This window comes from Poecilia mexicana, unplaced genomic scaffold, assembly GCF_051168715.1.
Source record: "Poecilia mexicana isolate PSO_F unplaced genomic scaffold, ASM5116871v1 scaffold_23, whole genome shotgun sequence".
NCBI lineage: Eukaryota > Metazoa > Chordata > Actinopteri > Cyprinodontiformes > Poeciliidae > Poecilia > Poecilia mexicana.
In genome coordinates, this window is record NW_028263392.1 from 13,980,441 (window position 1) to 14,005,520 (window position 25,080).

Here is a 25,080-nt window from a genome sequence, read left to right on the forward strand (position 1 = left end):
AACGCTAATTTTCACCAGTCCAACTATTTTCAGCGGCGTGGCAACAGAGGCGGCTGACACACGACGATCGCCATGCCACATGTGAAAATCACCCATATTTCATATTTTTAAACCTAGAGCTCTAAAAATCAATGCTTGTCCATATTTGTTGGTAGATATTCAAAGTATTTGACGTTCACTCTCTAGATAGGTGGATAAAATCGCCTGCAGCACCTGAGTGTTTTGGGTGGGGATCTGGAGAAGCAGAGCCAGGCTGCTGTAGTCAAAGTTGTCGTCAAGGGCAACCAGAGCGCCATGCACGCCGCTCTCCAGCAGGATGTTGGCGTAGTCCCGCAGGCCTATACTCTGCACCCAGCGGATGACCCGCTCGTTACTCCACACCAGCACATCTGCAGGCGCAAACATTAACTTTAATAAAAAGAAATATTTAACATCACGACTGGAATGGTTGCTATTCTTGCCTCTTATTTCATGGTGACTTTGCTCCCTGCGTCTCTCCAGCTCCTTCCTGTCGTAGTTGAGCTTCTTCAGACACATGATTCCATACTGTAAACTTGTTCTGATGTCAGAAAAAGCACACACAGTGAAAGTTGTTGCACTGTTTGCTAGAAACGTTTAGAACCTTTTTCCACATCAGAACCACAACTTTTGATATAGTAAAGTAAGATTAAGGAAATTCTATTAATGTTGGTGTTACTAAAATCCATGGCAAAGTGGAAGTGAGGTACCTGTGGAAGCTGTCCACCATTTTGAGGTGCACCCTCAGGTCCTTCTTGGTGAGGTGGTCCAACATGCGGGCGTCCACCAGGCACTCCATGAAGTAGCTGCGGTACTGAGGTAGTCCGAGACTGGGCAGCCACTCGTTTCCTATCCACTCATGGTTCATGTCTCCATAAGCCAGGGTCTGAGGCGAAACGATGAAAAGGCAAATAAAAGATGCAGCTCTCTGCAGTTGTGTTGAATGACCGGATGAAAAGCTTGTGGCCTCACCTGCGCCCAGCTCCCCTCTTCAGAATCTGACTTCTGACAATACAAAAAAAACTAATTAGGCAATTTTTGGGACAGAATAAGAAAAATACTGTAGTTGCTTTAAAATCATTGCTTTATGCTCAAAGTCAAACAGATTTGACCAGTTCCTTTCCAAAGGCAGGATTATAAACGTGTCCACATTCTTGAAAATGAACTCTGCATATTTATGACATTTTATTACAAAGTGTAGGAGAGATTTTAACTGTCAATCACCATCAATGGCCGCCTTTAATCTACGCTGAGATGTTAACTGAGGCAGGAAGAAACGGCTGACAGGACGCACAGGGACTGACCGTTTTGGAAGGAGCTGCCAGGGTCTCCATCTCCTCATGGGTCACCCATACGTTGCCTGACGGCTACAACGGGCGAAGCCCAAGAGACAGAGTGGTAGAGGTCCAGTGGGAGGGGCAAGCAGTGTTAAAGAAGAAGAGCAGCACCACTGTAAGCCAATAGTGTTATAGCATCATGGTCAGATGATGAAACCCACCAGGGGTCAAAGAAAATATGCAAAGGACAAAAGAAACACAGTACAGCACAGAACATCTCAATGCTGGCATAGGATTAAGTAATGTAAATAAAGACAATGCCATGCAAAAGAAACGTTATTACATGAAAAGACAAATATGCCATGTTACTCATCCCTCACCATCCACTTCCTCAGTAAGAAAATCTCTAAGTGCATTCAGTAGGAGCTCAACAAAAACTAGGTCTTCTCGAAAAATAAGTTCGAAGATTTTGCTCACTCTACCAGTGGAACTGCACTAAAAACCAAAAATCTAACAATAGTGTTCAGTCTGACCGTGATTGTTTGTTCAGAAATGACCGATAAAACAGAATCCAAGACGCCACATATGAATAGTTTCAAATTGGGGATCTGGAGTAAAATTTCCGGAAATCGAGCAAAATGGGCAAAAAGACAGGAAAGGAAAGAGGGACCTGGGGAATGAGTACCATCGTAGTTATTCAACAACTGAGGAGGAGGGAAGAGTCAAAACATGATCAAGCATTTTAGTTATGGGGGCTGCATGCAAAAATGCCAACTTAAATACGTGTCCTTTGTGTGTGAACCTTTAAAATGGACCCTGTTAGTGTTAGAGGTGCACAGAAACATCCAATGGTGACATCATTTCCTGCTTGATGGGTTCAAACTGATGCCTGCCCATTTGGAAAGTAAAACTAAATGGAAACTATTTTCTATGACATGTTTAGAGCTATCTGTCGGTCATTCAGGCTGCTAGACAGTGAGAGAGAGCAAGACTTTAACTGGAACAACGACATAATACAGCCAGCTCTGTTTTATTTTTCTGAGCATTCAACCTCAGTCTGTCATGATATGCTAGCTGTGGATATTGACCCACTAGAGGGAGCTATTAAAGCAACATGTCTGAATTTCACCAATGTTTAAATCAAGCAAATCTTAAATTATTTTCCAGAAATTATGAATTGTTTCTTCCTTCAAGCCAGTTGCAACTTTCCACAAATGTTTGCGACCGTGACTCACGGTTCTGGTGGTGGGCGGGGCCGAGGGGCTGGTGAGGGAGACCATCTCCTGGATGGCCAGGCGAAGTTTGAGCCTGTGCAGCGGATTGCTGATTCCGATCTCCCTCTGGATCTCGGTGTCGGAAAGCGCCGACATGATGGCGCCGCTCTTCACGTTGGCACGGCACGCCGCCACGTACCAGGCTGGCATTCCCAACCACAACTGCAGAGAAAACCGGGAGGGCGATGAGGACAGTGCTGACCGTCACTGTGCTTTCACTCATCCGTCTCGTTAACCCCATTTACCAGATAAGAGCTGCTCAAACATATTACTGCCGTTTAGATTTTTAGCAGAGATGACTGAATATTGTGTCTTTTCCAGCATTATCATCATGTCTTTCACTTATTTTTATTTATTCCTGCTGAAACCTGTCCTTTAAACGTCAACATGTTGCTTCAGTCCATTGCTTTTCCATCTTACGATACCAGTCGGGTTTGTGGAAACATCGGTATGCATGTCTTTTCTAAGTTATGTATCATGTCTTTGTCTTTATGTCTATGTGAACCATGAGTCTGTAATGCAACTGATAAATTAAGAGGCTTGGAGAGAAAAATACTCTTGAACACAGTCCTGGAAGCTGCCTCACAGTAAATGAAGCTGTAAAGTGCTGAAAAGGTTCAGGTTTGAGTCGACCTGGAACAGAAAACGGCGTTTACCTCCAGCCAGGCTACAACTGTGGGGCCGTCCCACTGCGCAAACGGTAATCCTTTCCTCCTCGCCTCCTCCAAAAGCTCGTGCCTGAGGGCAGAGGAGACCCGGAGTGAACATGTGAACTTGTACGTCTCCAACATACAGCCGAGCAGTCTGATATTAAACACGCTGGCACCCTCACACGCTTTACCCAAATCGCTCCAGTAACACAGCCGTGCTTTTGTTGTTCTATCTCGTGTGCATGGAGTTTTTTGTGCAGTGCGTGAGAGGTTAGCGCTCCCGCTCGCTTTTATCTCCGAGACCAGCCTGCACACCAAGCATGCTGAAAAGGGCAACGCTTTATCATTTATCTCTGTGCTTCCAGAGTGGAGAATCTAGCCGCACTCTCAGAGATACACACTCTTTCACACAGGCATTCAAATCCTGCTGCTCCCTGGCATTTCCTACACATTGAACTCTTCATGTTTTTGACATGTTCCAATTTCAAACTTCAATGTATTTTATTGAGATTTAATGTGATGTGTAGATGGTTTATGAAGTCCAAGTCCCTAGCTTCGAACATCTTACAAAAACCCGAAGGAGTGAACCTCAAAATCCACCCATGTTTTTTGTTGTAACATGAAAAATGCGAAGAAGTAAAACAGGGATGAACATATTTACAAAACATCATATATATTATGACACCATAACCCATTTAGATGAGCGTTTTCTTGAAAAGCGTCTAACGGCGCGGGCCGAGCATCGAACCCAACGTCCACCTGGACGACGCTTCACTGCTCAGTTTTTAACACCAGCAGGATTTCCAAACTCATCCCAGTTCAACCACTCACACTTTATTCTGCTGATCCTGATTTTTCATTTTTTTGCTTTTGTACTCGTACAAAGACATTTCTGAAGCAGTGTTTGAATTATGCAGTAGGGTATTTTATGAGCAACTTTTGCTCTGATTTTCTGGGCTGCGCTCCATGGTTTTGTCTAGCAGGTGGCGAAGTGCATCCTGAGAGAGCTGAGTAAGGTTTCGCTTTGCCTCACTTGGAGCCGACCTAGTCAGCGTGATGTAAATTGCACCTTATTGACTAGAAGCAGTGAATAGATCCCTTCGGTTTGTCATGCACACGGCTATTTGTATTGTACTGAATCCTCCCACGCTGAGACGGAGGGTTGTTTAACAGCCAGAAGCACCTTACAAACACATCCTCATACCTACACAGAAATAAATCATGATTCTGGTTGTTGACACATTTCATACCAAAAAAAAAAAAAAAACTCCACAACCCATTCCTTAGGTGTGTTGTCAACGGGCTTCACAAATTGAAGGAGTGGGCAAATAAATAAACATGATATATGCAGCACCAAAACATTAAAGACCTTAGAGTGAAAAGGTGCTTTATCACAACATACAGTGAGCTTGCAAAAGTATTTACACCCCTTACTTTTTCACATTTTGTCATTTTTAAGCTACAAACTTCAAAAATGTGATAATCTAACACAAAGTAGTGCATAATAATTATAATCTTTGTATATTTTTTTACACATAAAAATCTAAAAGGTGCGGCATGCATTTGTAGTTAAGTGGGTATATTTGGATGTTTTCCATTTTCGTTATCTGGTCTGTCACTTTGTCAAGAAAAATGAACACAATTTAATCACATTTAATTGCAGAGTCGAATGCAAATGTTCCATTCTGCCATCTGAACTAGTATTCAAATACCTTATCAGACACATATGTAATTAATTACCAATTCATACTTGATTGCATCAATCTGCCAGTCCAGGATCCTCATTAATTGTCTTTGGCACTGGTTGGTGGATGCTGTTTGCATTTCCATCTGTGCATATTAATAAATAGTAAGGTATATTTGTTGTTTGAAGTATTTACATGTGCAGCTATTAACACTCTTAGAGGGTTTCAAGTAATTCTGGATTCCATCCATTTGTGGGCCGTTGTGGTCCTGAACTCCTGCATCACACAGAACGGGGGGTTTCTTTAAATGTTCAACATATGGAGGATTTTCACTGAAATGCAACGACAAAGCTAACAGTTGAACACTTCTGAATATATAACTAAACGACAAAAAGTATTTTCTATTCTAAGCATTTTTTTTATTGAGAAAAATGCTAAATATGTATCATTTTTCTTCCGTCTGAATAATATGCATTTGAATTTGAAGTTGTAGAATTAAAAAAATGCAAAAAAAAGTTCAAGTTGCATGAATGCTTCTGCAAGGCACTAATCACAGCAAACAAAAAGCCTACAGATGGTAGAAGAAATGCGTTCATCCAAATACAACCGAGTACATTCACCGTCTTAATCTATTTAGCAAATGGGGGAGATAGTTGATGTTTTATGTTCAGCCTGCGTCTAATGCATGGTGAAATACATCCACTGAACATAGCTGGGGAGAGGGAAGTCAGGAAAAAGTCATGATAAATCAAAAACTGAGAAAAAAAAAACCTTAAACACGCCCATAACCAGATACTGTAGCTGGTTACTTCACACACAGAAAGAGAAAGAGAGACACATAAAAGGAGAGAAGAGAGTTTGGGTGTGAAAATTAAGCCCCGGTTTTAGCGGCGGCTCAACCTCTATCCTGCCGCAGGCGCAGCTGCCATTGAGCTGTAGAAAGTGGGAGTGGGGGAGGAAGGAACATCTTCAGATGGTAAATGAAAACAGAAAGAAAAGCAATGGCTTCGTTAACAGCCACAAAGAAAGGGTAGATAGATAAGAGACGTCAGCTTTGGCACTGGTTCTTTCAGGACATGGTGGGACAGACAGGAGAGATGGCAGACAGCGCAAAAATGGCTCAAACAATGGTCAAATCCAGGAGGTCAGTTAGACATCCTCACAACAACTTACCCGCTTTGTTAGAGTCAGAGGATGATGAAAGGGAGAGGAAGGGTCAGAGAGAAAGAGGGGGAGAAAGAGCGACGGGGAGACAAAAGTACACAAATGTTAATGTGATAAAAGGCAGTTAACAAAATGACTTTAAAAACACACATGCGCACACACTCGCTCACACACACAAACACGTCTCACTATGGAGGACATTCGTTTAACAGGAGCATCTGTAGACCAGTGAAAGAAGATGTCGTCTTCTACACATCTCGTGCAGCAGAGGGAATGAGAAATGCTTTGAAACAACAAGAACTCCCCCCAACCCCAACTTCCATGGCCTTACATTCAAATGCTCAGTTACATTCAGGTACTTTTTGGAGGAAAAATACACAACTAGTCCACAATGACACCACAGCGTTTAGTTTGATCGATCAAGATGCTGAAATGGAAAGAAAGTGCAGGCAGCTTATAATGGCATGCAGTGTGGAGGAGGCACCAAGATGCAGGGTGGTGGCGAGGCCCGGGTCCCGGACGCCGCTATGGAGAAGTCGGTGCGGTGGAAGGAAAACAGCACATCTGTCATACAACAACCACTTTATATTGACCAACTACATGGGAGGCAAAGTTATTTGTCATGACAACTCAATGTGCACTTCGAGCAAATGACATTCATCATTTGGCACCGGAGCATGGCAAATGCACACACACACACACACACACACACACCCAATCACACGCATACTGCATATTGTGTACACTCTGAAGTGTAATGTACGAGTGCTGCGTTGGGAAAGCCGCCTATGGCTACTAAATTGACAGAGCACCTCTGTGGGATTAATTGGCTCTTCAGGCTGGATCAATAGTCTGACTCTGTGTTTGAATACAGCAACACTGATATCCGCTCCTGGACACTGATCCGGCTTCTGCCGTCTACCGACTGTTCTCAGCGTCGGATTTACTATTTCATACAGTGAAGCGAGTGCTGCAGGGTCAGCTAAACGCTGGAAACGGAGGCCGGCTGTGTTTTAAAGAATGGATTTGACTGTACAAGTTGCAGGAAGTGTGTTTTCAGAAGACAGTGTGTCACGTTTTAACACATTTCTAGTTAAGAACTCATGATCTTACTTCTTTTTCAATCTGCGGTCCTTCTCAGCCTGAGTTCCCAGCTTGCCCACTCCCATGTCCTGGCCCGACGCGTCTAGGTCCATCATTGTGGCTGATGCAAAAGGAGAAACAGTAAATTTTAGCTTTCTTTTTTAATGTCACGCACAAACATTAAGATTTTATATAGGCAAACAAAGATATGTCGTCTCATTTCCTGTGCAAGACATTCAGCATCTGTGAGAGTGATTTATAGCTTTAATCATTCCTGTTAGCCTCACACGGTGCCCGTTAAGCAACGTGTTAAAGTCAGAAGCTGACTTCTATTTTCTGTACAATTAGAACATTTTAACAAGTTTGCCATGCAGTTCAGTTGGGGCTTATTTAATTTCGATGTTGACATTTAAAGGACATGGATTTATTTAGATCTTTGGGTAAAATGAACTAAAAAGAATCCCAATCACCACCATTCAGTAAAATGTCAAAGAAGGACCAAAAGACATAAAAGTAAGGCTTTTCATTTTCTAGTTTTGTACATAATTTTACTTAAAATAGCGATTCACTTCTGTCTATTTCATAATTTCTAAATAAAAACCTTAGCCCTATCAAAAACTGTAGCACTTAAATATTTTGCGTCGCCATTTTTCTATATTATTCACATTTTTTTCTTCTTCTAGGTTTGAAACAACTTTAATACTTTTTAAATTGTACCCATAATTCTGAAAGCACCGCTGACCTTGTGGATCTACCATGACCTGTCTGTGTGCTAGATGTGCCAGTCGGCCCTTTTCCTTTTTGCCGAACAAGCGCCCGATGGAGGATTTGATCCCTTTCTTCTTCGGCTGTTTGTGCAGGGAGTCTTGGCTGCTGGCTACGCTACTTAGGGCACTGGCTTCAGCCTCCAGAGAAGCCACAATCCTGAGGGCATAAATGTAAATGGACAACGCTGGCGAGAAAGAGAGGTTTACAAGTCTTTTTTTTATAAATGTCTGAGCAGAAAGCGTACCCTCGTGCATCGTTGTGCGAGGAGGCTGGCAGTGTGTGCGTCATTCGTACGGTGCGCGGCGTCGGAGGAGGCGACGTCTCGCATTTGATGGTGGCCTTGTCCTCCCGGCCATCCTCCTCCACGGCTGCTATCTGAGGGACGAGGACAAAGGGGAGCAACATGAATCTGAAAACCCGACTGCCAGCAAGCCAACAGTTCCTTCATGGAGCCGTTGCAGCATTAAATGTAAATACGTTCATCAAACGTGCTGCTGCTGCCTGTACCTTTCTCCTGTGTTTCCTCAAATCACTGGGCTGCAGAATGGAGAGATAAAAAAAGATGGTAATATTGACATGTCAGTATGCGTGTGTGAAAACAAGGATGAAACAGTAAACGGCATATAAAAAGTTGGCACTGAATATAAACATCCTGCACTAGTAGAAACCTATGAGGTGCTGCCAAACGTCTGTTCAGACAAACCAGTCATTTGATCAACAACATCAAAGCCTTTAAAAGAAATGCATTTACACATCATAACCTTGTGGCGGATTTGCATCCTATTTTTAGAACCATTTATTCCTCTTGCCCCCATCTGGGCTGATGCATCGTCTCTTCCTAAAGGAACTGCAAACAAAAAATAGTTTGAAATTGTCTGATTTTCATCATGGTTGCTCCTGATATGTGACCGGCCAGTTGTAAATTCAAAAATTGCATTTTTTAAGAATATTTTTTAAATCACCATATATGCTGAGTGGTTAGTACTGAGGGATTCATTTTGTTGGGATATAAATGTACCTCACTCAGCTGATGGTGAAGTATTTGAACAGAAAGTGATCAGGACTTCACCAATATGCAGAATATTTGTTTTAATCACATTCATTGCGGTTTTGCGGGGGATGCGAGTGGATTTTTAATGAGATCAACTACATACTATTATCACTGCATGAACTATCTGCTGCATCTAATTAAACTTCAGTGCTGGGAGAAGAAAAATGTTTTACTTTCAAGCTGCTACTGTTCCTCACATAAGTTTTTTAAAAAAACTTTTAAAAGTCCTCAGGGTCAGAGCAACTGACATCTTCTGTAATTTCATGAGGAAGATCCATAAAGACACATGAAACCTCAGCTAAATTCACTTTTTTGTCAATATATTTGGCTATGAGTAAACAGGGTCATTTTTGTTGCTACATCACTTTTAAACACCAAGATTAGACAACTAATGTGTCCTCAGTTTTCTAGAAAAAAAAAAGGATACGTGTGATATGGTGCACATCTTACCAGAGTCATCACTCCCATGCGCTCCATGTCCCGTGCCGGGCTTCTAGGGTCCAGTTTAGGGGTGGAGTGGCCGCTGGGTGGGGAAGAGGAGGCCAGGGAGGAGGCTGTGGCTGAGGCAGTGATGGAGGCTCCATGGTGGTGCATACGGGCCAGGTTAAGGCCTTCCAGGCTGACGCTGGCCACCCGGTTCTCAATCTCCTCCGCTCGCAGCTCCGTTGACTCCTTCTCCTCCTGGATCAGCCTGAACCAAGAACGATTTGGAGAGCATTTATTGTGCTGTAAATGTTCTGGAGCAGAACTTAAAGCAGTTTTAGCTGGTAATAACAGCCCCTGTTGTGGTCAATTGTGCACATTTAGAGGGCTCAATGCCAAGAGAGCGAGATTGTTCCAGAATTTACTGTTACGTTCTGGTCTTCAGGGTGTGCTTCGGAAAAAATCTGCACAAAAGCCCCGGAATACCTTCAGACTGAAGCAAACTAATTAAGGGCTAAACGTAAGGTAATCCATTTGAAGTATATCCAGGATCTAATTCTGTAATTAGCTGAGAGGAAAACTCAGAGGATTCATGATCATTACATTCAGTCAGACTAAAATGAAGTGGCTGCAGAAGGAATGCTGATCCGTTTCTGTTGGGGTGAATGCAAATCAGCAACAAGCTTATTGACACTCCTTGAAATAAAGTGAAGTTGTGCTTCAGGTGATGAATACTGATCAGCACATTTTTATTACAGCACCAGGAACTAAGAGGCGTGTTGTTCTGGTGTTGTTTCGAGGGATAGAACAAAAAATTATTAGCTACATGCAAATGTAAAAAGTGTAATGGAGCAGAATTTCAGCATAACTGTTGTACCGTATCTCCTTGTTGATGGCGTCCAGCTGCTCTTGGAGCATCATGGCCAGAGTTTGTGCATCGGAGTGGCCGCTGGGGGAGAGAAGGTCCATGGAGCTGAACAGCGTCTCCCTGTCGTCGTCGTCGATGTCCGACATCTCGGTGTCGCTCTCGAAGTGGGGGCCTCCCAGAACGCCGAGCTGCTGCGAGCGCCATTCGTGCTCGCCAAGCGATTTGGCCTGGGCATGGAAACAAAATCATTTCTAAAAATAAAAACATTTTCTTGGGAAAAGGTTAAGTGAGTTCAGCTTAAAATGATTCACACCACTGGCAGCTTCAAGGTTATTTTCTTCAAGGAAAAAGGTTTTTGATATTAAATGAGAGACAAATTGTCAATTTGCAAGAAAAATGAATAAAGGCATAAAGGTATAATATTAAATATTTAGAAATTTGTAAGAAAAACAATGTCAAATTTTATCAGAAAAATCTCTCTACTAAGAAATGTCTGATTTAATAATGTCAGAGAATCTTAGTTTTTCAGTTTTTCCTTCTAGTTCTAGACAGAATATCCAAGTTTTTTCTTAGGATTATGTAAAATTGAGTTTACTCTTCCATGGAAATATATTTTTTTCTTTCCCCTACAAAGACCCTGATGTTCTGTCTCAAATGAACCTAAAGCGAAGCGCTGCAGGTGAACTGCAGTGAATGCGTCTCACCTTTGTTTCCCGTAGACCCACTCGCCCCCTTCTCGGCCGGCGGATGACTTTGGCTGAGCGGTAATGGTCCGACTGGGTTTCCGCCAGAGATCCCAACGAGAAGCGAAGCTCAGCCGATGTGTCGAGATGAGACCTAAAACGCACATTTAATAAATCAAGCATCAACTTCTCTGCGTTGTTCCCCTAAAACCAAACCAACTTGTGTTTAAGGTGAATCACGTCTGGACTTGTTTTCTGTCTTTAGACCAATCACTAAAGTGGTGAGGTGGAAAATGAAGGATGAGAGACGGAAAATGTTCAGCTAAGCAGGCAGCAAACCAATCACAGCCTCCCTCAAGCAGAATGAATGTTCATGGTTTGTGCCTTTAAATCGTCTATGGCCCAGATTAGCATTGCTGATGTAAACACACCAGTGCTCTAATATTTAAAGTTCATGGTGCATAAAAGACATATCTGCAGAAATACCAGAAAATCCGTGAAAGCAGCATTTCCAACTGTGGTGTAACAGAGCGAATCAGATGCTTCCAGTAAACAGAAATAATTTAATATCTTCACACTTTAACTGCAGATTTAGCCTATTATTGCATTTTACAATAAACACATCCTGTACAAACTGTGACGAAATGCTCCTTCTGCATGTTTTCTTACAGCGACATATTTTAATACGTGCCTAAACCAAAGATATCAGAATTTGCATTTTCAGCCACAACATGCATCACATGTGCATGTTTCACTGTAAGAGAAATGACAGGACAGCGTGTGTGTAGCAGGCCCAACACACAGGGACTCAAACCGGCAACCTACCGAGACAGCGTGGGTTCTGTGAGGGAGCCTGCCCTCAGTCTGTACTGGTCGAGCTCCGATCTCAGCTTCTCGATCTCCTCTGCCAGCTGAGACTGGACAAAGCAAATCATCATCAATGAGCTACAATGTTTTTTAGGAACAATAGAAAACTACGTTAAATTCCTAGTCAAACATCCGAACATAAAAACTAAAGTCTACAACTCAAAAGTCTTACAGAACAACTTTCTATTTCATTGTTCAAATCCAGACAACATACTTTTTCATGTATAGACTCTTCATACTGTTTTCTGTATCCATCCGAGTCCTGGATTAACATGTTCTGCAAAGATGAGAACAAACGGCAACATTCAGTCACTGAGAACCGACATGACTGAGTCTCCGCTCTGCTGCCCTCCTTCTGCAGACCTTCTCCTCCAGAGCTGCCATTCGCTCCTTCAGGTGAAGCTGGAGCCGCTCGTTGGACTCGGTGAGGAGTCGATCCACCGTGTCCGAAAGTCGCTTGTTGTGCTCTTCGTTCATCTTTTCTCTTTGTCGTGCCTAGACGGTAAAACGCAGCAAGGACCAAACTGAGCTGAGTCACTTGTAAACGTCTGAATATGGTGCTAAAAATGTAACTGTGATTGTTTTTGTAAGAGTTTCATTGTTCTGGCCTCTTCTAACTAATATTATATATTTATGTCATGTGGAAAACTTACAGAACGGTTGCAGTTTGCTGGCATGTTTCACTTAGTGGGGGATAAAGGAAGAGTAAATGAACTAATCATGCAACTTCATTCTTCAACTACTTATAAACCCAGTAAAAAAATCTGCTGCAAAATTTTGGAAATATTCACTTTTCATCTTCTTTAAACCTTTTTATAATTTTTCATGTGCTCCTGTAGGAGTAAAAAAAATATATGTCTTTATACTTTTGATGTGAAGATTGTATTTTAAATAAAAATCATTTTACATTCAAGTTCCATGGAAATGCTTGTTTTGTGCTCTTTTTTTATTTTTGTATCATTTGCTGATCTCTGTGTGTTTAATTTTCACTCCATGTCAATTATCTCTGAGCAGCAGGTGTGATGGAGACATTTAATCATCAAAACCATCTTTAAAAAGGTCAACTCATTAAAATACCCATTTTACGATTTTTAATAACCATAAGAAAGGACAGCAACAATGACATCAGCCTTTAAAGTTTGATTAAAGCTAAATAAACTAATTCAACTTGTGTGATGTTCTGACCAAACTCTTTGTTTGCCTAATATTCTGTTTAGACCAACAAACCTTATTTTATGCAGATGTGGATAAATTTATAGGTATTCCATGAAGATTAATCCACTAAACAAAATTCGACCCAATTTATTTTTATTTATTAATTTGTTTTTGGAGAGTTGTATCTTGGCTTCACGAAGTCTCCATAGCAACCACTAGACATCGTCTACATATCAACAAGTGTCCTTTTCTATCCTATTGTCGTAACGATAACTCCAGAAAACTAAAAATTTGTTCTCACTTTTTTGTTTCCTTTACTCGATAAATATGTTAAAAATTGGATTTTTCAGAATATTTTAAAGACATTTTTTACACATATGTACTATGAGTGAGAAAAAAGTGGAAAGCACTCTATACATGCTCAGTTTTCACTTATTCAAATGGTGTTAAAAGGGACCAAAAGAGATCCATTTTAAACTGTCTGTATGATGCAGCAAAATGTGACAGCGTAACAGAAATGCTGTGAAGATTTTAATCCTAAAATAAATTTGACATGGCTGGGTGATTTGTGAGCACTATTCCTTCAGCAGAGCGTGTGAACCACACATTTGGTCAGGCTTCAGTGGTGATAAATCCCAAAAATGTGTCATCGGTTGTTGTCACATCAAACTGGCTGCCTGGTTAATGTTGCCTGGCACGACTCCTCCGCAGTGACTCACCCTGAGCAGCTCCTGGTTTTTCTCCTCCAACTGGCACTCCAAGTGCCTCATTCGCTCCTCGATGCTCCCGTGACGCTCCTCTGCCTACAGATGGATTAAAACATAGAGGGGACAGAAAGAAGCGCCACAATGATGTGCCTGTTTGAGAGCAGAAAGGGCAGCAGGAAAAAGAAAAAGAAGAAGAAGCAGAGACGGATACAGAAGCAAAGCCCTGAACCAGAAAGTGAGAAACGGATGTAGTTTAGAAAGCATAACTAGGGAGAGCAATCTGAGAGGAAGAGTGAAAGGGGAAACGATCACAACCACAATGAAAAGGAGGAGAGCCTCTCCAGCGCAGCAAAGTAAGAGCTCCAGCTGGGCGTGCCATGCAGCTGTCCCACTGGTGGCCGAACAGCCAGAGCAGAATCCCAGTAGCCGACCGCTACTAAACAATGTTCACTACAGGAGCTGGAGTTCCCCGTGGGTCTACCTTCCTAAGAATGGAGTTCATGTCTTCAAGCTTAGCTTCCATAATAAAGTGATAATCATCAGGGGAGGCGGAGGAGGAGCTGGAGTCGGACTATGCGGCCGAGGAAGAGGAGAAGGAATACGTTGAAATGTCATGGCGTGACACGCGGCGGCACAGGAGCATCCAGAGGTCAGGGTGTCTGTGGGGATGTGCGTACCGGTTTGCATTCCTACCTTGGTGAGGGCGGCTATCCTCTGGGCAAGTTCTGCCTCCACCTCCGGCAGCGTCTCCGCCTTCCTCATGGTCTGCTGCAGCTTCTGCTCGGCCAGCTCCAGCCTCTCCTGCAGCTGCCGGTTCTTCTCCTCCATCTGGACACAAACAGCAACACCAGGATTCACATGAGCACCGCCGTTTGTTTCAGTCGGTGTTTATTAGCTGCGCATGCCGAGTCCTGGTCGATCCGTCGGGTCTGCACGGCCTCAACGAGGAATTTATTGTCCTTTGAAAATGTTCACATTTTGTCACGTTACAAACACAAATGATTAACGTCCTTTAAAAATTACAATTACAGCTCAATTGGAGATCGTCTATATATTAATCTCCAAGGTTTGCCAGTAATTTTGAAGTTTCTGTAGGTCAGGACTTTGACTAGACCATTCAAACACATGAGCAGGATTTGATCTATTGTAAGAATTTCCACAATTTTAACCCCCAACTTGTCTGATGTGATACTTTTGTAAGCAATAAATAAACAAACATGTATCCGTTTTCTTTCACTTAACAGCTACTTTATTTTAGTTTATCACATAAATTGTAAAGTTTGTGGTTGTAATGCGACACATGAATACTTCTGCACCGTTTGTCTAAAAAGAGTAATGTGAAACTCCAGATCTCAGCTCAAACAGTCAAATTTTAAGAGATTAAAAATCTGTTATTCAAAAAGTTGGTTTTCAATCGACATTGAAGCCGTTTTGTTTCCATTCACTGTCCATCTAATCTATTTATTTCCATTAAGATCATCTGAATTTTCATAATGTTCTGGCCAACAAAAGGTGAAACAAAAAAAACTTTAATCTCCCTTTTCTCTTCACCATCACCAGCACTGCATTGCTGCTAAAAAACAAAACAAAAAAAAAAAACATCCTTTGTTGGAAAAAAGCAGCAACTCCGCATTTGCCAATTACAGTTTCCAACTATCAGGTACTAACCACAGAAATGAAGCTCGGTGTTGCTGACTGACATATCTCCCTCATGTGTGTCGAGCGCTGAGCAGCGTTACTTTGCCTCGGACGGCAGCCTTTGCTTTCAGTGGCAGAAGCTTTGATCCCATAAGCATCAAGCCTGGCAGCTCAATATGCAATCATTTGACTGGAGTGGGCCAAGAATGTGTTGTTTCTGTGTCAGTGATATTTTCAGTTTTGAGGTCACACTGGGGAATCATGGCCATCTGCTTTTGGTTTGTAACTTGCTCCTGCGTGTATTTTTGGCCGTTTTGCTTGCCGTATCTTCTCACGGCTTCATCTTTCTGGAGCCACGGCCGAGTCTGCGTTCCATCAACACCTTATCTTCAGACATCAGTGGGTATCCTGAGCTTCATCTGCTGCCAACAGGACAAATGGACTCAATGCACAGCCTGTGATGGAGGGCGGCAGCAAGAGCTCAAAATACTGAAGCTTCATGGCACCTAAAGACAAAATGTCAGTAGTTCTGATGTCTAAAACGCTGTTTAAACCCAAAAACTAAAAACCTAAAATATTAAAGTTTTCAGATGCTTTGTCAAGATTAAATCTGATGTAGGTATTCTCAATAATTACATAACTAAATGTGATTAAAATGGAGTGAAGTAAAACTAATTTCAGCTTCTGCATACAGTTTGCACATTAACACCTAAAGGCAGAATAATGAGCAGTCAAGCATGCAGGAAACACTGGAAAGAGTGAGAGTCAGCTGGTCCAGTACTGTGCGCTCACATGTATAAAAAAAGCTATTTTTTGATGAGACCTCTGAAAAATTTTAATTATTGCAAACCAGCATTTCCAGCAAAAAGAGAAATGTTATTTTTTTTCCCCCATCCTTGTTTCATTAGGATGAAGAAACACAAAAGGGAATCCAAACCTCCATTTAGTATCGCCTGACTTGAAGTACTTCGACACTTAGATGATTTCTGACTTTGAAAACTTTGGATTACTTTTATCATTCTGTAGAGATCAGACCTGTTATCAGACACGCGCACTGCTCCAGATTGTCCAGCCTCAAGGGAGAATCTAACACACACAAAACCTCATAGTAAACTGGCTTCAGAGTCTACCGCCATCTTTGAGTTATTAACCTTCAAGCCTCTTTTAGATCCTCAGCAGGTTTTACCTACCTGTCTAAGGAATGCTTCTTTGTTGGCCAACTCATTCTCCAGCTTGTCGTTGATGTCGTGCACAGACGTGGCTTCTCGCTGCGCGCTCAGGTAGCGTTTCTCCAGCGTGACGATGCGTTCCTCCATGTCCTCCTTCTGGCACATGACCTGCGCACAATTATCAGAACAGTCAAGATCCTGGTGTTTTTTTTTTTTTTTTACATCTGTGTTAAATCAGAACTTTAGTTGTTGCTTATGTTTTCTGGATGTATAGAATGCATTAAAATACACAACAAAATATACTTTTATAGAGTAAAATAAAAAAGGAGCACTTGTGCAGGGCTCTCTAAAGCTGCACAAAATGAGTTGGGAAACTACAAAAAGCAAAAACTGAGTTTTTGAGAGTTCTGCTTCACAGTGGCAGGACTACCACAAAAACTATGAGAGTTAATTTCCTGCAGAAAGAACTGCAGGAGACAAAAAGCAACAAGAAATAGTCATCCTGCAAGGGTGGATAGATACTGCAGCTCTCAGAGACGACAGGTAACGGTGATAACAAGCCGTCTTTCCAATAAGGCTGCAATAAATGCCTCAGCCTGCATTGTTAGCAATCAATAGTAATTTCAGGCGTGGTTCAAAGGGGTATCAGCCTATATACATAGGCACAGTGAACAAGTACGCAGCTGTGCTATTGTGCTGTCGGCTATTGGAGAATTATTTTCTTCATTTTCTTTGCTGTATCTTGCAGTGTGCTAAATATTTACGAGCCAGCATTTAACATGTTAGAAATGTAGACATTTTAAGGAGGTATGCAGATATTTAGAGATTGAGATTAAAACCAGATGAATACATAAACTTTCTCATTGTCAAAATGGCCAAACTTGCTTATGTTTGCTAAATACCATCTGAGAAAATTATTGTGAAGCATTTTAGCATAGATGTGCACATTCAAAGTGGCTTTAAACCATTTGGAAAAGACTTTATGATGGACTTATGGCTTATAAAGCAACATCTGCAACATTTAAGCACCTTAAAATGCTACATCAGATCAGTCCATGAGGAATAGGCCACGTTTTCAGCAAACTACGTATTCCAATAAATTTTAAAACTGTGCTAACAGAGAGAAACTTTAGTTTAACGTAATTTCAAATAGTGAGAAAAAAACGTCATTTATTCAGGGCATGGATACATTGGTGTTTTTGGAGTAACTCCCAGCCCATTGAAATGCCAGCTTTTTCACACCACTGCAAGGATTCTCTCATGTCTTTTTCCTCCCCAACTTAGAAATATGCACGTTTCCCTCTCTTCTCTGCGCACATACAGCGCGTACAAGTGAATGTGTATGAGCTTTTACTTCTTTGATGTCTCTCTGGTACTTGTTGTTCATCTCCTCTGACTTGATGAGGTCTTTGCGGGCCGTCTCCAGCTCCTGCTCCACCTCGGACACCCTGGAGGACAGAGAGGACATGCGCTCCTTCATCTGGGCCAGCTCGTAGTTCTGCTTCTCCAGCAGATCCTGCAGCTCCACCACCTGGCTCGCCTCGCGGGCCGACTCCAGAGAGCCGTTCGACAGACGCTGGGAGGGAGACACAACATGTGCGAGGTCAACATAGGAAAGAAAAGCCTCCCTTAGAAACCATAACTGACATTTTTCAACCCATTTTTCAATCTCTTTTTTATTTTAGGTGTTTTAGTGCATAGCCGCAAAGCATGCAGTCTTTACAAAGTTTAGTTAGCTTACAAAGTAAAGTCAAATTTTAGAGACTGCATCTTCAGATAAAGGTGATATTGGTTAAAAACTAGCAGAAAGTGTATAAAATTCCCCATCCGTTGGCTGAAACGTCTATATATGCGTCTATCTCTCATAAAAGTTTATTTTTACCTCATAGCAATAAAGATTTGGTAGACAAAATAAGGAATAGGAGTGAGAACAGAAAACAACGATTCCTAAAACAAAAAGAAAGCGTGACCTTTCCTGCCCTTGACCTCCTCCTACCTGCCACATTGAGGCCACAGCCATGTATATTTTACACCACAGGACAGGCCGTCACTCCCAGCTAATGGTGTTTGCAGCAGCGTCTCTGTCAGTCCTTGTGACTGCAGCGACGCTGAATGACTAAACCTCTCCATCACCGCAAGGTTAAAACTTTGCCTTCGCCGCATCACATGAGGAGCACGCAGCCAAACATTAACATGCAGAAAACAGCCTGTGTTTATATTCCTTTATTTTATCTCAACAGAACAGAGCAGATGATAACCGTCTTCTCATTACCTCTCGCCTCAGCGTGCGCGCTTTTCATCTCTCTACTCTCCACACCCGCCTATTCTCCTCCCCCCAAGCTGCAGCCTGCAGAGGACCAGCAGAGTAGCAGCCTTCCCATTGATCTAACCAACTATCCAGCTGCCTCTGTCTGCATGGAAATATTTTTTTAGCATCAGATACGAGGTTTGAAGTTCTGATGATGCCGATATAAAACAAAATCGGAGCGGCGTAGTGGAACAAGGTGCAGTTACATGAGTTTTGAAGATTTTATTCCAAATTGACGGTACAGGGTGGATTTCATTGACCAAGATGTCAAATGAAGTCATGTTACAGCTCGGAAACGGCCTAAATTTAGTTCTTAGTACTCCTGATGAATGCAATAGTTTCCATCGACTGCTTGGTGCACAAAGAAGTTCCTGTCAGCTGCTTGAAGCAAGATGACCAGCCTGTCTTAAGAGAAAGACAAATTTGGCTCCTAAGGAAATACATTAGCATGTCATTGTTGGATTTTGAAATCATCTTTATTCCCTTTAAATAAATGTCTCACAGTACTGTTTATTTTCATTTACAGCCAGAAACCTGAGCTCCGGTGACGCTCACCTTGCCGTGGAGCTTTTGATGCGCTTCGCTGCCCTCCAGTAGGTCATCGCCTCCTTCACCGGACGCGACTTTCCTCTGAAGGTGAGCGTTTTGCTCTCGTAAGGCCACAATCTGTACGATCGTAAACACAGGTATACATTTAAAATATTCATTAATCATGGAGCCAATGTTGGACAATGTTTAAAATGACACGACAGAAAAATAAAGCTAGAAGTCTCATAAAATCACAGTAACTATGGCCTTAAGCAGCTAAAATCAGCACATCACCATGGATATGACCAGTAATAATGTTTACAGCTTTACAGTGACACAAGATCTTCTGTAGCTACAAAGTGCTTCTTTATCTTTCAAACTAAATACTTTAAAATTACCTCCAAACTCAAACTGAATGCATCTCCTCGGATCTCTAAAAGCAGAGCTGAAGTAAATACCCGAGTCCAGAGTCCTCTGCATGAGCATTTACTTTAGATCAGCTTTTAAAAAGCGTTTTTCCTTGTGATTTTATTTAATTCTCCTTCTAACAGCAATGCAAGGCCACAGATTGGAAGACAGTCTTTTCAAGGTAAACAGAAAAACCTCCTTTCAGGGAGGAGGAGTCGAATTAGTGCTGAAATTGAACACAGCTGGATTTCCTGGCTCATTACTACATGCGTCTGTACTGAAGTCTAAAAGTCTGAGGAGCTTCTGCTGCATTTTATCTTTTAATATCCTTCATTAAACAGCAAGCAATATTTCTATGGTTTACACAGGAGAGGAATTTCTTCAATTTCTTTTATTGAACTTTAAAAAATGAAAACTTCAGCAGTGAGAAGGCAGAGACTGATGGCAGGAAAACTTTAAGAGAATGAAGAAAGAAAAAGATGGGAACAGCAAAAAAATCGCTGAAAGAAAGGAAGGATAAAATATTAAAGGAAATATTCAAAGGAATAAGAGAAAGAAAGATGATTAGAGAAGGGAAGAAATGATGGAAAGATCAAAGTGATTTGCCGTGTTGCGTAAGTCGTCTGTTTCTCTGATCATTTGCTGCTTGTGCTTCCTGCTCTGCTTTAACCCTCAGCATCCTCCTTACAGCAAAGGTCACAGAAGCACTTCAGCTACAAAAGGCTCACATTATTTAACTATAATCCCTCTGCAAGCAAAGAAGCAGCTCCAACAACAATCCGGTAGACTAACCCTAACCATGCAGGGAGGATGTTAAAGCTCCATCAGACTCTCGGTTCTCAGAAGCTTTCAGCGGGCTTTGACCTGAACTCTGCTTTCTCTGGTTTTTCTTTGGGGATTTCCCAGGATCGCTAATGTTTCGCTTTAAACACGTCATCCTACGTGAAAGCACAGTGATCGTTTAGAGAAACAAGGTCATGTTTTGTGTGATATATTTTTTGCTTTAGAGGATAATCAATGACACAAACAGCAACAGAATTGTTTGCACGATCCAGACAGCGACTTCTGCCACTAAATAAGTCTGTGAAACGACCTCCTTGCTTCCGTACAACGAGGGTTAAAACACTACAGAGCATTTCTGTTCATTAATTTTAATGAGGTCAGAGCCGCGTCTCTGGATGTTTCCTCGACTATCCTGAGATCGTCTGCAGTTTCTCCACCTCAGAGATCAAACACCAACGCCACCCCTGACATGAAAGCCCAACAAATAATGAATGGAGTGCCGTGCATGCATCTCCAGCTCAGAAATTACACAAACGACAAGTTCAGATGGACAGGCTGCTGCCCTTCAGTTCTTCTTCTGGATCCGTCTCCACTACAAAATAGCAAGAACGAAAGAAAGGGACAGTGTGATGTTCCTCGTCTGTTTTTACAACAATTTCATGTTATGAGAAATGTCCGAAGTAGAGTGACGAAGGAGAAATTGAATTACTAGAAGGAGTGAAGGGTGATTTTGATTTTCTGCAAAGCAATTTACTGAATTGAAGAAGATTGAATCCATCCAGTAGCATGGAGGTTCGGTGCAGTCTACTTAAAATAGAATCAGTCACAAATGGGGAAAAAAATAACTCCAATTTCTTTCCTCATACAAAAACATTTTCCTTGGAGTCAAAATAAAGCCATTTCTGCTCCGATTTCCTGCGCTATATTTGGGTTTATTTTAAAGGTAGCACAGTGGAAATAAATCTGATTGCATGTATGGATGTGCACTAAATATTCCAATATCAAACTTGGATTTCACATATAATACGACTGTTTTGATAAACGTCTGTCTTGTTTTCAACAGCAGGTTGTGAAAATGAAGGCTAAATATTCAGATATTCAACCATTTCCATATTCAGATGGTATTTGTGCTTGCAGTGCTCATCTCTAATCAGATCTCCCCATGTAAGTGGGACTAACCGGATTATACGACTTCAAACGTGTTGAATCCTCTGCAGGATCTGGTTTCATGTTGAGGTTAAAATACTGTTGTTTTTTTTGTTTCCCAAGCCATGTTACCTACTGCTTAGATTTATTATCAATCAATGGTTTTTCAATGCCTCATCATATTAAAAAGGAGACCAGAAAATGTGCAGGTCTGACGCAGATGACCCAGACAAATAAACTTGTTACTGGAAATGCCACAAAATAATGCATTCATTTTTCCTAAAATGCCAGGTTTTTTATCCGTAAGAAACTTTAAAGATGAAACCGAATGTTTTTGGATTTTTTTTTTATTATGAAAGTCCAAAATAAGATATCGATATTAACATAAAATTTGAGGGCATCTGTCCACTCAGAAAAACTATTAAAAAACAGGCTTTGGGAAAGTACTGCACAATATTTTTCCTTAAAAATACTAAAACATGCTTTGCAGGAGTCAGACCTGTACAGCATTAAAGAAAACTTACTAGCTTTGCAACAACATTTTAAATAAAGTCTCAGCTCTGTGAGCAGAAGACAATGTCCGCCTCCATTTGGTCAACTAAGAACAATGAGAATCCTAGAAAGAATACTGGCATTGTGTCACTTTAACAAACAAAAACAATTCTAAACATGTTGTGTAACTTTTAAACTGTTAAACTCATTTCCTTAATTGTGTCTTTAAATAGATTCCAACACATCCAGTATAACATTTGATTTGACAGAAGCAAATTAGAATCCCTTGCGGTAATCAGTGTGTGGCCACTTGAGCACCTGTGACTGCACAAGGTCAAAGGGTGCAGATTTCATCAGTGTTGTGAAAATGCCTGCAGGGAAATGGGACTCCTACAAGACCTTCCATCCAAAATCAATTACCAGTTTGCTTGCTCAAGCCTCCCTGGAGCCCCTGAAGTGAGACGTTTCTATTCAGCAACGGCAGCTTGAGCGTCTGTCTGCCGCCTCTAGGCCCGATCGCTCGTCTGCCCACAGCTGGCGGGCGTTGTTAACCGTATATAAGGGGGAAGCTCGCGGATGTACTGCAGAGGCTTTCTAACCTTGGCTCAGTGGTGGGAGAATTTCTAACGGCGCTACATTTCCTACCGCCGTGTCTGACGGTGCCTCAAATGCGCCGTTAAAATCAAGTTTCTTCTAGGAGAGAATAAGAAAAAGAAAAACTTTAAAAACGACAGGCTTGTCAAATTACTCTCACTTCTCCAGAAAATGATCTTTGATTTTGCAGCCAAATAGCCCACACCATCTCCTCTGAAACACTGTTCATTTCAGCTAAGATTGTGGTCTCCATACTGTTTCAGCTTTCGCTAAAGACACACCTGCACACTCATTAGCACACATCTCTTTGGCCACAGTCGGCATCGACATTCGTTGCCTTTTTTTCGTTTATATTCTCATCTTTGCGCCTTCCAACCAAATCCCTGTCAGGATGTGACAACCACAAAAAGTCCAAGTGTGGTGACTGGTGACGGACTGGGAAGCGGCTGCTGGTGTGGAACATGAAGCAACTTTGATCTGAAAACAGCGAGCGTTCTTCTGCAGGTTCTGAGTTTTAGTGAAAAAAAAAATGTTTATAGCAGGATATACATTGCTGTAAAAATGTGTGAGGCGTTTGTGCTCAAATAAACCTCTGAGAACCTCACAAAACACAGTTATGGTGAAATGAAATGCTTTCTGCAACTGGCTGCACTGGATTTTATTGTAGAGGTTTTATTGTGTTTTGCAGCTTTTTGAATTGTCAAATCAAATGAAAACTTTTCCTGTCCACTTCACAGATACTTGTGTTTGTCTTTCACCTGAAATCCCAGTGATGCATTGACTTGTAACTTGACAAAATGTAGAAATTTCTATTTCTAGGATTTGTTGTACTAGAGAAAATCAACGTAAATACACTGGCCTGGGGCTCATTATCCAGTCAAACATTCAGCAAATCAGTGAATGTGCATTTAAGTAAGTATGTTTAAATATTAGCACAGCTGTTATTTCATATAAGCTCACAGTTTGTTACCTCCTGGTTGGCTGCTGTGAGCTCCTCCTCCAAGGCAGAGACTCTCTCCAGTGACACTCGGAGTCTCTCTCTGACCTGAAAATATGAAAAGAGAAAACAATATTTACATCACTGTTCATTTAAATCTAACACGGCAGGAGATAAATCATTCTTTTCTCTGCTTATGGCTGTACAATAACACAAAAGGAACCCTGATTGAGTCCAAAAGTAATTTTTCTTTCAATATATCTCCCACCTTCTTGTTCTTATCTTTTCAACAATCTCAGAGGAGTTAACCCTGAATTAAAAACTTTTGAGTTGAGAATATGCCCAGTACCCCAAGACAATTTCACCACCCAAATCATCAGGCCTTAACAGATGAGAGCATTTAGGGGTCAGGCTGAAAGCTGGCCTCCCTGTGGATCACAAAGGGGGGAACAGAGGGTAAAAGCAGCAATCTAACTATGGAAAACAAACAGTGCCAACAATGCTCAAGTCAGATAGTCTCATAGCATCGTTTTAAACAGTAAATCAACATATAAATTCTATTAAAATATATAAGGAACCCATATTGTTTCACAGTATTCTGCATTCATTTACAAACATGCAAAAATATATTTTTTTTTCCTCCAACAGAAGTGAAAATAATACACAGCTGGTGGCAGATATACCTTCTCATCGAGTGCTTTGTGGTGTTCAAATAGGGACTTAAGTGCTTTGAGGACTTCAACCTCACTGGAGACCCCTGAGGGGGACTGAGCTTGCCGCTTGACCACCGTCATTCGGAGTGACCGCTCGTGTCTGGACACCAGGCATTCCAGATGTTCCAGAAGTAACTGGGAAAATCACAAGCACATATTATTTGTTAAAAGGAGGGAAAAGCTTCAAACAGCTGCTGAACAGATGCAGACTCATCCCTGAGCGAGTCTTTGAGCACTAACTGCATTAAAAAGTAAACCTTAAGATACTTTCGAGCTTCACCACTTTCTTTATGAAAGTGTTACATTAATACCGCTCTTTGTTGTAGATTTGTGTAGTGAATACAGCATAAAAACAAAAATGCAAAAGGTGCACAGCGACTGATTCAAGATTGTCGTTTCCAGTGGAAAGTAAAAGACAGTAATTGCATTTAACCATAAACCCAGAAGTCTCAGTGGTGAACTTTTCATAATAAGCACATCAAGAATATTTTAAATATTTCCAATTTGACATCAGTTTCTACTGTGGCTAAGAGAGGAAACTTTTATTGCAAAGGAAAGCAGTTTTGAATTCACACGGGGATGGACTGTCTGCAGCACCATATGCTGCAGAAACCAACTTGCTTTTCCACTAACCTATTGAAATAAATGCTCTGGAAGTAGTATGCGTTCAATTATAGTTTTTAAAAAATGC

General features: G+C 41.5%; 1 protein-coding gene across 1 annotated transcript in view; it reads right to left on the bottom strand.

The window, feature by feature from the left end:
- ppfia2 (PTPRF interacting protein alpha 2) overlaps positions 1-25,080 on the bottom strand; it is a 29,708-nt gene that overhangs the window by 2,898 nt on the left and 1,730 nt on the right. Inside the window, exons 2-25 of the mRNA XM_088003068.1 lie at positions 24,360-24,524; positions 23,710-23,784; positions 19,344-19,454; positions 17,835-18,056; positions 16,502-16,648; positions 14,367-14,501; positions 13,686-13,769; positions 12,175-12,306; positions 12,026-12,088; positions 11,770-11,861; positions 10,966-11,098; positions 10,271-10,488; positions 9,421-9,661; positions 8,427-8,456; positions 8,164-8,294; positions 7,894-8,075; positions 7,182-7,254; positions 3,226-3,307; positions 2,531-2,731; positions 1,323-1,385; positions 991-1,020; positions 729-904; positions 462-559; positions 214-389 (exon numbers count right to left, since the gene is read on the bottom strand). Coding sequence (XP_087859194.1) covers positions 214-389; positions 462-559; positions 729-904; positions 991-1,020; positions 1,323-1,385; positions 2,531-2,731; positions 3,226-3,307; positions 7,182-7,254; positions 7,894-8,075; positions 8,164-8,294; positions 8,427-8,456; positions 9,421-9,661; positions 10,271-10,488; positions 10,966-11,098; positions 11,770-11,861; positions 12,026-12,088; positions 12,175-12,306; positions 13,686-13,769; positions 14,367-14,501; positions 16,502-16,648; positions 17,835-18,056; positions 19,344-19,454; positions 23,710-23,784; positions 24,360-24,470 — 3,006 coding nt within the window. The 5' untranslated portion in view covers positions 24,471-24,524. The remainder of the gene's footprint in view (positions 1-213; positions 390-461; positions 560-728; positions 905-990; positions 1,021-1,322; positions 1,386-2,530; positions 2,732-3,225; positions 3,308-7,181; positions 7,255-7,893; positions 8,076-8,163; positions 8,295-8,426; positions 8,457-9,420; positions 9,662-10,270; positions 10,489-10,965; positions 11,099-11,769; positions 11,862-12,025; positions 12,089-12,174; positions 12,307-13,685; positions 13,770-14,366; positions 14,502-16,501; positions 16,649-17,834; positions 18,057-19,343; positions 19,455-23,709; positions 23,785-24,359; positions 24,525-25,080) is intronic.